The 17533-nt window shown below is 34.6% G+C and overlaps 1 protein-coding gene and 1 long non-coding RNA gene across 3 annotated transcripts in view; one reads left to right on the top strand and one right to left on the bottom strand.

Moving 5' to 3' along the window:
- The window catches only part of Myc (bHLH transcription factor Myc), a 39877-nt gene extending 23594 nt beyond the window's left edge, over positions 1–16283 (top strand). For both annotated transcript variants that reach the window (XM_012486193.3, XM_012486192.3), the window contains one exon: positions 3080–16283. In XM_012486193.3, coding sequence (XP_012341647.1) covers positions 3080–3663 — 584 coding nt within the window. In that variant the 3' untranslated portion in view covers positions 3664–16283. The remainder of the gene's footprint in view (positions 1–3079) is intronic.
- On the bottom strand, positions 1319–6060 carry LOC147656978 (uncharacterized). Its single transcript, XR_015293408.1, has 3 exons — positions 5965–6060; positions 2336–2497; positions 1319–2086 (listed from the first exon to the last, which is right to left on the bottom strand). It is a non-coding gene; the product is annotated as an uncharacterized LOC147656978 (long non-coding RNA).
- Positions 16284–17533: the final 1250 nt, after the last annotated feature.

Genomic DNA, 17533 nt, shown 5'->3' with positions numbered 1-17533 from the left:
GTTCTTGATTAAATTGATACACATATTTGTTTTTTAGATTAATCGGTCATTTGATAATCGTATTTGTATCGAAATTAAATATCAGTGCATGATCGAAGTAGGATAGACAGATTTTTTTCTCGGTTTGTACCACCAGGCTTAATTAAAAGTTCACGCTGCGATTGCAGCGGCCAGGTAAAGTGAAACCGGAAGACGTGTCTGGATGTTTTGCACACCGAGCGTGACGTGTTTCAAGATAGGGATAAGTTAGGAATTTTTGTAATTTAAATCGCCAACGGATTCTATTTTATACAAGGAGACAATAATTCTAACGGACAATGATTCTAGTGGAAAAATCGATTATGTTTAATTAAACGAATGTTTAACTATCTATCTCTGTAGTACGTATATAAAGTAATATTATGAAAGAAATCGAATAAAATGTTCATAACAAAAATAATCATTTCTAATTTTCATAGATAATATAATAGATAATATAATAGATTTAAATTCTTTTTACGATATTATATAGACAATTTACTTTTTTAGTATATATATAATTATATTAAAGAAGAATTGTTATCTAAATAATTGTTATCTACATCCTTGTTAATTGTAAAACCAAGATAAACAGATTGCTTGGTAATTTCGAGTCTAATAAATCAAATGGAGTTGAAGTTTAATAAATAAAATATAAGTAAAATAAAAATAAATGGGAAAATTTAACATGATTAATTCGATGTTTATAGATAAACATTCCAGATTTTTTTCTTTCTTTCTTTTTCAAATCTTAGATTTCAGGTTAAATTCATTGCATAAGAAAGAATCTCGTAATGCTGTATACTTCGTATTTTTATTTTTCTTTGTATCATGCGAATAAAATTACCGGAATTGAAAGACAACAACTTCTATACAACGTATAAATCGAGTATATTAATGCATGAAAATGCAGCGATCATAAAGTGAGCGGTTCCACTTTAGGTGAAAGAAATATACCTTGCTATCCACTTCGCGTTTCGAATCGGCGATGTACATATCTTTATTAACTCTTTGACTCTCTATAACGCATTTTGACAAATACAGGCACGATCGAACTATAGGATATTATATTTTAAACATTTATGTCACATTATATCTCATTAGATACGCATTATTACCTAAAATTTATTGATTATGAAATGTTGAAAGTATGTAGTATCTCCTTTCTACATCTAACATTTACAGTAAGTTGAGAATTCTCGGAATATTTTTCTCATACTACCAGTTAAAAAACGCAATATGGGCCAAGTGTCTATTATATCTAAAAATATAATTCAAACACACAAGTTAAAAAATAGGATTTTTATTAAATTATTATTTATTATTTTCTCTATTTAAAATCTAAACAAAATATCATTCGTATTTTTTTTTAAATGTAATTTATAATTTATAATTTATGAGTAATTCCATAATTCATCGAAGAGAAAGAAAGATCCGCGTTTAACCGAATCTTCGTTACTCGAGAGCCAAATTATATTCATAAAATGTCGCGAGACACGCTTTACCGTGGGTAATGTCGAGCCGAATTCAATTATATTTATGATCACCGTCCGATTAATGGTTCGTTTTATGAACGGAGCTGTTGCGGAACGAAACTCATCCGTAAATCGAGCGAACGTAATCGAACCGCTACGCAGGAGGAGAGAAAAAGAGGAGGGGAAAAAAGAGAGAGGGGAGTACAGTAAGAGAAAGGCTTCCTTGTCGCGAAACGCGTTCGCCGACATTGAGCGATTGTATCCCGAACGTTGTCCTTGAGGAAAGAGTTACGATCCGTATCCGTGGCAGACAGGAATCTGGACCAACCGGATTTCCACTGATTGTACCAGACGCCATGGATGACACAGTTTGTAGAAACGCCCACGGTGTCGTATGTCCCTTCGAACGCCTCCGCACAGGCCACGTGCTTCCAAAAGGATATCATCATAACCATCGATCGGTCTTTCTTTTTGTTCGAGGGATTTCTCAAATCGTCGAACGGATAGAGTTAGTATGTCAGATCTAATTGACGATGTTAAAGGGGTTTAAGATCGATTTCACGATTATCTTGAAACTTGAGGTTTTAGAAGATCTATATATACAAGAAAAATTTTTCATTATTATTTTTTCTTTATACCAAATCCTATAATTAATTTATTAATTAAAATTTATCTAATAACGCAAATCTTGTGCAAAGTATGCAATGATATAGCCTCTTTGTTCTGGTTCGTAGCCAAGGGAATCTTTGGAGATAAAGCGATATTGATAGCATCCGGTTAGAGTTCAGGGTTGATACGTTAGTTAAGCTCACTCTCACGTTTTTATGCCGCTCTGTGTATACCTGTGGCTCTACGGAGAACCGTGACACGATCTCTTTCCGTTGTCCGTGGCCGGCCTTCACCCTGAATATAGAATTGCCGAGGTTAAGACAGTGCCGAGCCTTGTTTCGTCCCGACTAATTAGCGACGTTTCACGGTTGTCCGCAAATGCTAGCAGTTTCTCTCTAGAAGAGAAAAAAAAAGAAAATAGTTGGAACCACACTAGCGTATCTCGATGCATCTTCGAAGCTCGTGCGGGTGGCAGTGTCCTTCGAGAAAGTGCACTCTGGTCGCATCCAAGTTTCGTTCGAGCCAAAGAGTCGTATAATTAATTGTCCCCTTTTGTGCAGTAGATTCTTAAATAATTGGTTTAAGCGATGCTGGGTAATTTTTTTTTTAATTTCTCGTAAAAACTTGTATTAGAGAATACAAATTTTTTAATAATCTATTATCGTATAATGCTCGAATATATATTTTATTTCCATTTTTTGAAAAATAAAATGTATATAATATATAGAATTTTCTAAAACTGTAATTCATGAGAAAAACAAATGAAATGAAAATCAATTATCGTTATATAAGTCCAATTAGACGTGATTATGCGAAAAAATACTCTTTCTAAAATCTTGAACTCATAAATATTTTACTCTAAAACGATTACGTACACAATCTCGATCTCACCATCACAATCCCTCCTCCTATATATCGTATCGTATAATTCAAACGATTATAAAAAAAAAAAATTTTCCTCCTTTCAACTGTTACAGAGGAGGAAGAGATCGACGTGGTGACCTTCGAGAAACCGTGCAGACCGGCAGCATTACCAACGTACCCGAGCCTGGCCGACCAACAGCACTTCCAATTAACGGTGAACACAGCGTTCAAAGAGAAAGCTCCTGGAACCAGACCACGTGGTCGACCTCCCTCGAATCCAGCTCGAAAAAGGACCGCTCAATCGGATCCGAAACCGGCGAAACGAGCGCGCCACAGGACCTACCAGAGGAGAACCAAGGTAGGACGATGCATATCGTCGTCACCCAAGAGCGTGTCGAGAAGTTCCTCCGACGACGAGCTGGACACCGAGAAGAGGAGTCTGCACAACAACATGGAACGCCAAAGGCGGATAGAGCTGCGAAACGCGTTCGAGGATCTGCGTATCCTCGTTCCAGCTGTCGAGAAGAAGGAGAAGGCGCCGAAAGTCGCGATCTTGAGGCAAGCGGCTGTCTACTGTGATACGTTGAACGAGATGAACCAGATCTCGATGGCCCAGGTGGCGGATCTGAGGCGGCGACAAGAGAGGCTTCGAACGAGGCTCAGTGTTCTAAGGAGGAGTCTCGCCATGACGCGCTGAGGGAGAGACTCGGGAGAATCGTGTCAGATTCAGCCCACGAACACGCGAAGCACACAAGCACTTGCTCGAAACGTACGAGTCGAATTTGTTGTTACTCCCTCGGAAAGAAGGAAAGGATGGACGAGCGACAAATCTCTACTCGACGTTTCGAGACCATAGAGACGATTTTTTTCAAACACGCCTGCATGCGAACGAGGAAGACTGCCTGACCTGTTTAATTTGACTCTGACACATATATTGCCTTCGGTCGCACAGCATGGGGGAAAGAAACGCTTCGAACTAAGCCAGATGGCGCGCTCGGCGGCGCCAGATGGCGCCGTTGAGTAGAAGCATCGGGCATTTTGGTCCTGATTAACGAGAAGAGAGAACGTGTTTGCGATTCTCTGATCTTAATCGAAGTTTTCGGAACTTGATCGGATATGAATAAATACCTGTATCCATATCCGTTTTATCGTATAAAAGAAACAAATATATATACATATATGTACGTATATATATATATATATGTATATGTATGTATATATATTATGTATATGCACACGTAACGTCAAAACGAAGAGAGAAACCTCAAGTTTCGTTTGCTTCGAGTTAAGGGGAGAATCCTGAAGGATCGATGATATTAAATTTGTTCTGTCGAACGTGTACCAAGAATGAAGAGAGAAGAAATGAAATATCGTTCGCATATAATCGGCATCAACAAACATTGGAAGAGATCGAAGAAATCGTCAAAAAAAAAAAAAAAAAAAAAAGAAAAGAAAAAAGAAAAAGAGCTTCGAAGAGGATATTTATATACGTATATTTGTAGAAGAGATTCTTCGAAAGGCGAGCTGCGAAAGTGAAGGGAGGGAATTGATAGAAGATCGCTTTGGTCGGAGTTCACAGAAGGTATCTGTAAGGACGTAAAAATTGAGTTCGATTAAAAAAAAAAAAAGGAAGAGACAAAAGAGAACGACGATAGATTCCGAATTTCTCTTTGTCATTGTTTCTATTCTTTTTTTTTTCTCGTTTTATATTATAAATCATACACGCGCATACGTACGTATACGTATATACGATTTATCACGGTAAAATGCACTACGAGAAGAAAAGAATCACGAGGCTGAATCGCGACGTCAAGATATGATATTGATTTTTTTTTTTTTTGATCTCTTTCTCGAACAGTGTCATCTTATCAGAGACAGATATTATCGACTAAGACCGGTTTTCCTGGAACTTGGGAACTCGTACGTATTATTTTAAATATATTTCACGATATAGAGAGGTAATAGAAGAGCAACCATGTACGAAACGTTCGATGGAGGATCGAGATACGTGGCCTTCGATCGAATATACTATTTATCATGCATTTTTCACGATATATATATATACACAGACACATATATATATACATATATATACACACATATGCACGCTCGTGGTTTTTCGTTTTATCGCGAAAAACTTGCATTTAGATATGTCGAGACAAATCTCCAAGTGGAGAAAAAAGGATTATTATATTAATAATAAGAGGAGTCTCGATGATTTCGCGACTCGGTTCTCGAATCGTTTGATCCTCTGATCGACGTTTGATGCAAAATCCGTGCGCCACACAAGAGAAGAGAAAACGAGGCTTATCAACGAATGTTGGTACGCTGTTGGTATCGTCGATTCCCTAGCTAACTGGTCTTAGTACGTATTTCAGGGTTGAACCGGTTTATAGGTTGTATCCTTCATTTTTAGAAAATGAACGAGCGAAAAGGAAGATATATAAAAATGGAAAATATACACGCAGCTTACGATCGTCGTTAGATCGTCCTTTTTCCAAAACTTGTATCGATAACAAGCGACAAAAAGAAGACGGCTAAAACTGATAACTCGTGAAGCTCTGTACATTAGCGATTTTATATAATGCTTTTACACGGTATTCTCGTCACGATAATAATATAATAGTCAAAGCGAAATTTATAGATCTTCATAGATAGATCCATAGATGATCGTACGAGTTTTGGAAATTGAAGGGGAAAAAAAATCACGATATAGATATTTATATTTCTCGTAATTCTCGCAATTTCAAACGACTCCAAGCTAAAAATTATTTTCATTATAGCATGGATGATCGAGGACAAAACTTGAAATCGATATATTTTTTTTTCTTTTTTTTTTTCTTACTATCGATTCGTAATCGAAGCATTCGACGAACGAGCTCCAAAAAGAGATGTGTTTCGCGTTGCACGGATAGAAAACGCGCGTTCGACAATGCCATTCAGCGGGAAGAAAAAAAAAAAATCACGGATAACCGGGTGCGGTTGAAGTCAACAATACCTATTCACAAATCTCCTTCTTATCAAATTCCATTGTTTTCACCATTGCAATCTCACTGGCTTTTTCGCGTCCATAGCTAATAGTAGTTACTTACAGATCGATTGATGATCGCTGTGCGATCTTTATACGTTCCCGACGTGTCACGCCTTCGATAGAGAGAGCCATGGATCCAATATTGAGCGTGTTGGCAAGAGAGTGGCTGTATTCTGGGAATTTTGCAAGTAGGTGAAAGAGCGTATGAGTCACAAAACGTGTGTAGGTAGGGAAACAGTTTTGCATCTAGCACAACGGACACACATGTTACGTGCATACAATATGCTGGATATAAAGAGAAAGTCATATATAGAACCGTGAAAGAGTAATATAGAAATTTAGTTCGGTACCTTAACATAATTCCTTACATTCTTTTTCTTAACATTACATAAGGCATGCACCATGCATCTCTTCCATTTTTAGATTCGCGTTTCATACGCGAAACGAATATATATTACCTAGCAAATTTTCGGGTTGCGAAAAAATATTCGAACCCCTTTTTCGTCTGTCTTCTTCCTCGTTCTTCTGATCCGGCGGTGCCACAAAAAATCGTGATTGTGAAATTTGTGATAAAATGTCGCGTGTATATTATTATATATTTTGCTCTTTCCTTCCTCGCGACTCCGTTTCTTTCCTTTCGCCGATTTCTCGTGCTGAGAGATCGCCTTGGATGTTTTCTTTTCTTCTTTTTTTTTTTTTAAACGGGTGCAATAAGAGAGAAACTAAACGCGAAGAAGAATATCGTTAGTTTCGTTGTTAAATGATTGTCGAGAATATTATGATAGCTTCGTGGGAAGGAAGGAGGTGGATTGTTGAAAACTCTAAAGATCGAATTTTCTTCTTCGTCAATATATATTTTTTTTTTTTCTCTCCCCCTTAATCGATTGTTCCCCTATTTCTCGGCTCGTTACCCAAAGCTTTTTTTTTTTTTTTTACGGCTGAGAAACGAAAATCGAGTTGGATGGAAAAGAGGCTTCCGGGAATATATTGTCTTCGAATAGAATCTTCCTTATTTTTTATTTTTTTGATTCGATTATACGCGGTACACGTTCGCGGAAATGCGCGGTGTGGGGATAGTGGCAACACACGATTTTATAACAGATGTGGAGATCAACTTTTCTTTCTTTTTTTTTTTTTTTTTTTTTCCTTTATTTGATTCTAGGATCCATCGTGATCACGCTACGCTTTTTGAACGCGTGTAAATAAATGTATATATTATATAGGATGGTATATACACACGCATACGTAACATAAGCAGATATAAGCATGTATACTGCAAATTTATATAGAACGGGAATATATGGTAAGTGTATATGGTCAGAGAGAAAGGGAGGAGAGAGAAAGGAAATAGGAAAAGGTGAAAATTTGCGTGAATAAGAGAAATGAATATAATGATACTAATTATGGACTTTAACATTAATATTAATATTATTATTATTACTATTATTATTACTATTACTATTATTATTACTATTACTATTACAATTATGATTATGATTATAATTATTACTATAATTATTATTATTACTATTACGATTATTATTAATACGTCTTATTATCAACATTTATGATAACTATTATTATTGTTACGAGTTTTTTTTTCTTTTTTTTAGTTAACAAGTTTTTACTTAGCGTTTCACTGCTACAATATATATTATATATATTATATATAATAATAATGATAGTGACTATGATGTATAATAGACTCTTATGGGGGATAAGAAAAAAAAAAAAAGTAAAAAGTGAAAATGGAAATTTCAACACGCATACGCGTATGAACGATGAGAAAAATCGTTCGAATGATACGAACGATCACGGACGCCGCGGTCTTATATATATATATATAGATATATATAATTGACAGATTTTTCACTGATTTGATGACGATTTGAAATATGAATATCGGTATGTGGAAAAAAAAAAGGAATTATTATATGGTAGGAATTATATTATATATTACAATGAAAAAAAAATATATATAAATATATGTCTATGTATATTGTAATTAACGATGATGATGAAGAAGGGAAAAAAAGAAGAAAAAAGAAAAAACGAAAGGGTGGTTGATGATATAATAACGAGCGCGATTGCGAAGATGTGTAAAGATATAAATAGAAAAAAGAAAAACGAAAAAAGGAAAAAAAAAAAAGATAAAAAACGTCGTCGTCGCGGCCGATCGCGGAAATTTACCGGAAGAAGGCGCGTTTTATACAGAAAAAAAGAGAAAAAGAAGCCCGATATGTGGCGCCCTCGTGAGGAGAGAGAGAGAAAAAAAAATGAAGAAAAAAGGCAAAACAATGTGTTCATTACATTTGTAGGTAACAGTATTCGTTTATATACATACTTTTTACGGGCTATATCGAGAAAAAATAGGAAATGATTAAAAATGAAAACGAAAAAAAAAAAAAAAAAAGAAAATACGCAAAATAAAAAAAGAAAAAAAATAAGAAAAAAAGAAGAAAACGGTTACTCGGAAATATAACCGAAACAAACTTCCGGAAGACTAGCTTTTTTTTTTTTTTTCCACGTATACATACATAATACACCCTCATATACACGATACATCTCAGATACGCATGCACGCCAATGTACACACACACACACACATGTACTCCTTTCCCTCGATACATAACACGTTCACGCTATATAATAACATATACACGCAGATATTTAAAAAAGAAAAAAGCTTGTGTTTACGCGCGCGAACGTTCGAATGTGAAAAGAAAAAAGAGGGCTGGAATTTCGAAGAGAAGAATACTACAATTCGCTGTCGCGACAATACCGGGCGAAAATTAAAGAGGAAAGTTGGGATGACAGAAAGAGGGAGAGTTTCGAAAAAGGGGTTAGAACTCGTCGATCGAGATCGACGGACGGATATAAAGAGATCATCGAGCCTTTCCCCGAAGAGAATCGACGCCTTGGATCGAAAACCGTGTGTGCACGTGCATCCCGGAAATAATGTCTCGACACGTATTCCTCATTCCTTCGACCGATGTTCGTAATACGCACATTCGACACCGCCGCCGCCGCATGCATTCACACGTGCTAACTTACACACATATATATATATATATTTATATATGTTCATACACATTTATAATACCATACAAATAGCATTGCATATACATGTTAGGGAGAGACACGGCAATCGTATATACTATACACACACAGACACACGTTACACACATACACGCAGGTTAATTAAAGACTAATCGAACGACACAGACCTGAAACCTGAATCGCAACCCAAGTGCTTCAAATTTATATAGGTACATATTAATCGCAGTAATAATGCAGTTCGGAACCACGGGTGGAACGCGTTTTTACGGAGTAGGGTATGTTAAGAGGGTATAGGGAGGGTGGATTCAATGTGGGAGAACTTTTTGACAAGTAAAGTTCTCCGAAAAGGTAGTCGAAGAGGCTTGACTGGGAAACCCGTTGTTTCCGGAGTATACTTTTGAATCGTGCAAGAAACTACGAAAGAGAAACGAAGTTGAGTATCCGATTGTGTGTTCCAGGGAAGATTTTTCGTGCAATTGAGCACGACAATCGTCGAGAGGACGCGAATCCATTTATAATATGTATTTCGGGAGAACAAGTTTGACCTGTGCGCTTTTTAAAATATATTATATAACGGAAAACATGGCTTTGTTCGTCGAATAATGAAGAAAAAGAGAAAAAAAAAAAAAAAAAGAATGAAAAATGTTTTTAAGTAGGAAGATATTATTAACAATCATTCACTGTAGAAGATGAAGAAGAAGAAGGGGAGGAAAAAAACGAGATAATATTCGAATACCGAACGAGATATATACACAAAGGCCTTACAAATCGAATCACAGTGTAAAGTTTCGACATTCTTACATCCGCGTGACATTTTCTAGCCGTAGCTCCCGTTCTATTTTTGACAGACTTTTTATACGTTTAACCCTGCGATCGCAAATGACGATAATTATAATATATATAGAGTGCCGCTTTACGCGATTACAGGAACGATTATATTATATTATTACAAAATATAGAACACACACAGTAACGAAACGAAAAGACTTAAAAACAGAAAAAAAAAAAAACAAAAAAAAAAGGAAGACGAAGAAGAATGTTAGAATGGAGGAAAAAGAAGATAAAAAAAAAAGGAAAATGTTTTTTATAAACGAAAAATCGGATTTATTAACGGAAACAGAACGTTGTTCGCATACTCAGGATAATAATAAGAGGCGCCTTAATTTTTAACCGTTGTAAGAAAAAAAATGGAAAAAAAAAAAAAAGGAAAAATTGGTTTCTGGGAATAATATACGAAATACCTTCTCGCGTTATGACGTCGTGTATTTTACATAATACATTAGAAAGAGTAAAAGAAGGAAATAGATACTATAATAACGTTTCTCTTCCTCTCCGCGTTGAAATTTCATCGAAAGAGGCTCGCGTTTCTTTGATTTCGCGATTTTGAACGGGCGCGCGCTTGCGTATGCATGCGCGATTCTCTATCGATCGAATAATAAAAGAAAATGAAAAAAAGAAAAAAAGAAAAAAAAAAGAAAAGGAAGCATTATATCGGCCACATTTTTATAGTTCTGCTTTTATGATAAAAAAATTCGTTAGTTCGACGCGACAAAAGAAAACTCAGCTATATATATATATATATATATATATATATATATATACATACCTCGCAATAGATTTCGCCTTTATAAGACAGTAGCCTTCTCTTCACGCTAAATAATAATAAATAGTGAATCCCCGTTTTATAGCAGCTCTCTGCTTTTTTTTTTTCTACTTTGCTCGTCCGACCTGTGAGTTCTCTATATCGTGCCAAATCATGAGAGAAGGGAAGGTGAATCGAGAGAAAGAAAAAGAAAGAAAGAAAGAGGAATCATAGTTAACATATTTAGCCAAGCATTGTTTTTTTTTTTAACCAAATTTAGTACGATGATTATGACTATGCTTTAAACTGTCAATTAGTTCGGAAAAGAGCGATTTAGATATATTTTTTTTATTCTTCCCTTTTCCCTGTTCTTTTGTTTCGTTTTATCATCATATATACCTGTATAATTTTTTTTTTCATTTCTCCCTTCGATTGACTAAAAAATTTCCCTAAGCCTTCTCTCGACAAAGACATTTCTTCGAAAATTGCTCAGAGAGTAACCCTCGCCGTTGGATCGTGGAAACGTGTTTTTAATTATAGTTTTCAATATACTCTTCTTTCTCGTTTTTGCTACACATTTTTTCTTCTCCCGGTTAATTTGCAAAACGCTTTTTATCCTTGTGGAACGACGCTGATTCGAATTTATCGAGGCTTCGTATTATTCTCTTCCGTTTCTTTTTTTATATATAAAATATATACATTGAAAAATAAAAAAAAAATACTAATATTATATACGATTTTGCAATTTTATATGAAGATACTTGCATAGTTTCTTGAACATGCGTTACATGATTAACCGGGAGAGGCGCGTTGTTTGAAATTTTTGAAAAAATCCTGCGCTTTTACGACTATTGTCCTGTTCCAAATAGTATCTAACGTTTAACGTAAGCCTGAAAGAAATAAAAAGGAAAGATATTTAACGAGATTAAAATGAATATACAAAGGGATGAGATATTATGGAAAATTTAAAGATCGAATTTTAAAGATTACTAACATAAATATTATAAGATTTATTAAACAGATTATTACACACGGAGAAATAACACGTTTCCAAGATCTGGTGGCGATTTTGAAGAGTGCAAACGTACCTGCTAGCCACATAGACATTAAAAATAATCATAGTTAATTGTATAAAAGGACAAGAGAGGTGGTGTATAAGGAAGATTGCGCGTTTTGTAAACGACATACGTCGACGTAGCTTTAGCTTAGGAAAGGACAACGCAATTATATACTATTATAATACTGTTATCATTATATAATAATAATAATAATAAAAAAACGACTCGAAGTGGCGCGCGAGATTCGTGTTCAAATGTGTTCTATCGCTTTTTTTCAGATATAAAAGAGAAACAAATATATTTTCATTTTTGTTCTTATCTATTTTCATTATTTCTTTTTGTTCATTTTTACTTACTGATCCGTAAATACGTAATGTATAATTAGGATAATTTTATTCACACGTTAATCTTACGCGGACACGAACGAATCTTGCGATCTCCACTGTGTTTCCTTTTTTGTAAACTTTTTTTTTTTTTTTTTTTTTTTAATGTACACGAGTGCAGTTTCAGATTAATTATAAAAAATATGCGCATGCAGTACAGAGAACGTATCCCCTCCTCCGAACACAACGATATCATAGATTAGAACGATTATGCAACGTGTGTCTTTTCTCTCGTGTTCTTTTGTTTTTTCCCCCTCCCCTTATTACGCGTATCCTTTTTTTTTTTGTTTTGTTTTTGACTTACAACGTGTGTGGCCGACGACAAAAAGAATCGTTCGCTGAATTTTCTTTTTCTTTTTGCAATACAAACAATGCCACGAGGACGATTTTCCATTTGAAAATGTGTGCGCGAGTATGCAAGTGTACGGATGCGAGGAAAAAATAAACGAAGGAGAAAAAAAAAATTAGCCAAATTGAGAAACGTTAGAAGGAATAAAGAGAAAGAGAGAAAGTGAGAGAGGGAGAGAAAGGGTTTGACAATGAGAAAACGAGTGATAAAGATGCGAGAGCGAGACTGAAAGATTCCGAAGATTCGAGAGTGTTTTTTTTTTTTTTTTTTTTTTTTTAAATGATTGTATAAAATAAAAATATATATATAGTTTCTTATGGGAGAAACAAACGTGTGTATGTACAGTCGTACCAAACCTCCAACGTTTTATATAATATAACTAATATACAAGATAAATAGGGAGGGGTTAATACACGTGCGTCAAAGAGGTAAGAAGAGGGTGAAGTTATGAGGTATCTTCTCTTCTAACGGATCTATATTTTCAGGGGCCCCCGGGGGAGGGGAGAAGGGTTCTCGACGAGAATACTTAAACGTAAACTTAGGTTTTTTATTCAGAGTAAAACAATATTTTTTATTTATCCCTTTATTTTTATATGACGTTGCTACTGGAAACCGTTTCTAGGGGGGGGATGAAGATTTGACGCGTGAAAGGGTATCGGGATGAGTGGATGAGAAAACGTCAGAATCGAACGAAAGAGGAGAGCGAGTGGACGAGAGGGTGGAAATGGAACGAAGATGGGGGGAGGGTTTAATTAAATTGATGAGCCGGATAGTGGTAACCAGAGCTACACAACGAAAATGTACCATCTTTAAATAGAAGATGGGGTGTAAAACGACGGGGATCGTTATAATATATATATATATGTAAAATCCGGGATAGGATAGGAGTTGGAAGAAAAATAGTGGAAAAATAAATTGGGAACCCCGACAACACAGATTTTTGAACTGCGATATTCATGTTATACTATATTATATATATATACATATATATTATATATACAGATAGACCGATAGAATCTCTTATTTTTGCAAGAAAACCAGATTTCCGAAAAATGGAAAAAAAAAGTAAAAGTGAAATGAAAAAATATACTGAAAATAACAACCGTTCGTCGTTGAGCGACAAGGAAGACGAAAGACATGCTTTTCGATACAATTTTTCTTCCCCCAATTATTTGATTTTTTTTTATATTATTACGTGTATTCAAGACAATTGTTACGATGTTTTTTAATTTTTTTCTTTTTAATTAAAATTCCATTGTTATTTTTCTCGTTGTTCATTAACACAATGTGTTCCGGTTTCGATTGAAACCGGAAATTGAGAAAACACGCGCCAATACGCCTTTCGTCTTCATTGACCGCATTTAATTCGACGAACGTGCACCACAGAGACTTAGCCGCTTTAAACCGGGGGTGGCGTCGTTGGAATTTCGTCTCGATTCTCGCGACGATACAAGCTTTCTACGGTAATCACGGATAATTTTTTTAAAAGAAATAAAAAAAAAAAGGGAAGGAAAGATGAAAAACTGCGAAAAGTGTAAATCGAGGGACCCTACGTTCCGACCGTATGAAATACAACAAAATTGCGATTTTTTTTTTTTTTTAAATAAAGAAAGATGTTTAGGAAATATGAAGGAAGAAAAAAAAAGAAAATTTTATCCTCCCTTCGAGAGGGATGGAGAACACGAGTTTTTACATTAGAAAAGAGAATTTTGGCCTCGCAAAAACGTAAAGACGCAAAATTCTCCGTGAGGAGAGAGAATGAGAGAGAAAGAGAGAGAGAGAGAGAAAGAGCGGGTAGATATAATCGTCTAAGGTTTGATGCTAATTACCTATTATTCTATTATCGAGCAATACTGTTAAGAATTATTTAACGATTAACGGTAATAACGATTGTACTACTCACTTTGTATTATAGTAATATTTAATATGTAATATTATATAATATATTATATTATACACTTTATATATAATAACCAATATACGCGTATAGAACAGCATATATAATCTTCTACTACCTAATAATATAATATATTATCGATAATATTAATATTAATTATTAACGATAACACATTACTACTTCAGTAACGTTATCTCTGCGTCTAAAAGGAAGAATGCTTCTCGAATTTTTCGTTTCTATCGAGAATGCTTTCGTGAATTTTTCTATATATATATATATGTATATATATATAGAATATATACACACACATATATTTACGTATGTTGTAAGGATTCGTGATCGGCCGATCTCGCGGATAATAGACGAAGTTAAACTGGACCCACCTCCTTATTAAAACTAAACGAAATAAATAAATATATAAATAAATAAATAAAATAAATAATAAATAAAAAAAGAGTTCACTTGTACCTATACCTCGAACGATTGTTGGATAAGAGTTTAGCAAGCGGAAGGGAACGTTACGATTTTATGATTTTTAACGAGAATGATCGCGGTTTGTCGTTCCCCGACAGCATCCATGTCCTTAACCAACCCCTTTTCTCTTTCTTATTTCGTTTCTTATCTTTCCTTCCCTTCCCTTTCCATCCTTTCCGGTGGCACGCCCTTTCGAGACCGGAAGTTGTCGGGGAAAGCGTGCAAAAAAAACCTAAGAGTCACCCCCGTATAATTTACGTAACATTTTATTATAATGTATACATAAAAATACGCATACGTATGTTAATCGCGGGGAAAGAATGAAAAAATGATAAAAAACAAAAAAATGAAAAAAAAAAAAAACGAAGAGAGGAACTATATTATATTGACTAACTAACGATAAGCGAAGCGCATCGCGGTGAATTAAGACACAACATTTATTATGCAACAATACTATTAAGGGATGTGCCTGTGTACGCGTGTACACATGATTTCACATTTTTTTTTTTCCCTCTCTTTTCTATTCGCGCCACGTGTATACGTGTACACGGTACGTAACGTTATACATACATACACACACATTGCAGATAGATAGAAGATAATAAAATGAAGAAATAATATTTATTCCACAAGTTAAAGAAATAGTAATATTAGAAGTAATATTTATATATCTATATTTACTATTTGCATATTATATTACGACGTAACTCTACGCCCTTTCCCGATTCCGGGATGGGCGAGGTGGATTTTGTATAGGAAGGATGCGACAAAATGTGAGAGAAGAAGGAAAGAAAAAGAGAAGAGAAAAGAAGGTGAGATGAGAGAGAATGCACGTGAGTGTGAAAGATGGGAAGGGAGAGGAGAAGATATATGTGCTTATTTGTAATGGAAGTGTTGAAAAGGTACAGAGAGAGTGAGAGTGAAATTGAAGAGAGAAACTAAAATTATAGAAGGAAAGAAGAAAAAAAAGATAGGTTTTGTACTTAAATTTAAAAGAAAAAAGAAAAAAAAAATCTAAAAAAAAGTAAGAAAGTCGTTCGCGCACCTAACACGCTTCGTTTATTATTTTGCTTTCCTTTTCGTCGACGAGAAGGATTGTGAATTGTGGATTATGGAGAGATATGATAGAGATCATCGTGTATATGAATAAAGTTGTTCCTTTTTAGATACGGTATTTGAAACCGTGTTGGGCGTGTTGGTGGTCGACGATCGTTTTTGGTTAAGTTGAAAAAAAAAAAAATTAAGAATCGTGCTCGACGATAGTTAAACGATAATCAAGTTTTATAGAACAGCAATATAAGTTCAGAGTGATGCGCATATTAGGAATTTTTTTTTGTTACGTTAGTTGTCAATTGCGATCGGATTAGAAACGCAAGTTTTCGATGTTTCTTTTTTCAGGAAAAAGGTGGTGAGACAGTTCCTTAACGTTTATATTTCGAATTATCTTATTATACGAATAAAGCTATTATCATTTACCCGAAAAGAGTATTTTTTTTTTTGCACCCAGATTTCACGTCCAAATTCCCACATTTGCTCATTAATTGGGATGACTGAAGGTTCAATATACGATTCAATATTGAAATCACTTGAGATTATTGTAAGTAGATTGAAGATTGTTTTATAAACATCTAATTAATTATATATTTTAATCTATTTGAATTTATTTTAGATATTTAATTAATTTGGAGTTGTATCTACAGTAATCTAATAATCTGATAATGATCTTCGAATATTCGTAATTTCAAGACGAGTGAAAAAGATTTGGTAAGAAATTCCATTTCTTTTACAATGTAATAATAATGTTTTCTATTCGAGTTTGATCTAAAGTAAATTTTTTTAGAGCTGTAAAATGCCAAAGACATTGTACCAAATGTCAGAATATAAAAATATTAACTATTAATTTGCGGCGAAATAACTAGCATTACTAATAAATATCTTTCATAACCAATGATTCTCTCGTTCTTTATCGGAAGCAATAGAAGAATATTCAAAAGTATATCGTTATCGTGCAGATAAATAAAGTGGTATCTTGAAGAAATCGTAATTTCGTTTCATAAGATCGAGTAATCGTGGCAACAACAAGGGATAGCTGGAGGGCTCGAAAGAGGAGCAGAACTCTTCGAAAAAAGGGGGAAAAAAAATAAGAATGAAAAAGCAAAAAGAAATGGGGAGAATATAATCGAATTCCAGTCATCCGCTTCATTTCACTCGTACCGTATATCACGTTATGGCGATTAACGGTACGATCGATGACCGGCACCGGTTTTACGAGCCTTTATTTCGCTCGTTGAATTAATTCGACGTCATAAAGAGGAAGATAATGGGTGGCTGGGATGCATCCGAAACTGCGAGCCGGCGAGAAGGTAAGCCAAAGCAGAAATTTAACGAGAAAGCCACCGTGGTAGTGGCGTTATACGAACGAAAACTATCCATTTCACCGATCAGATACGCTTTTTATCTTTTCTCTTTATTTTGCCTTACCCTTCTTGCCTTTTGTTTCTTTCCTTATATCCAACTATTCTCTTTTTCTTATTTTCTGACATTCCCTTTATGTAAGTACTTTATATACCTCGATTTTCGTTTCATTTAGTTTAGTTTCTATACTATTCTACTCTCTCGTTTTGATTTAATATTCTCTTTGATATTTGCAAGATTTAACAATATAAAAAAGTTTAAAAATCCAGAAATTTAGAATTCCAAAAAATTAAGAAATTTGGAGTCTTGAATTTTTTT

This window comes from Apis florea, unplaced genomic scaffold, assembly GCF_048593485.1.
Source record: "Apis florea isolate Af1SG1 unplaced genomic scaffold, ASM4859348v1 contig_3391_pilon, whole genome shotgun sequence".
Classification (NCBI taxonomy): Eukaryota; Metazoa; Arthropoda; class Insecta; order Hymenoptera; family Apidae; genus Apis; species Apis florea.
The sequence above is the reverse complement of the archived record's forward strand: the minus strand, read 5'-3'. Positions and strand labels throughout refer to the sequence as shown.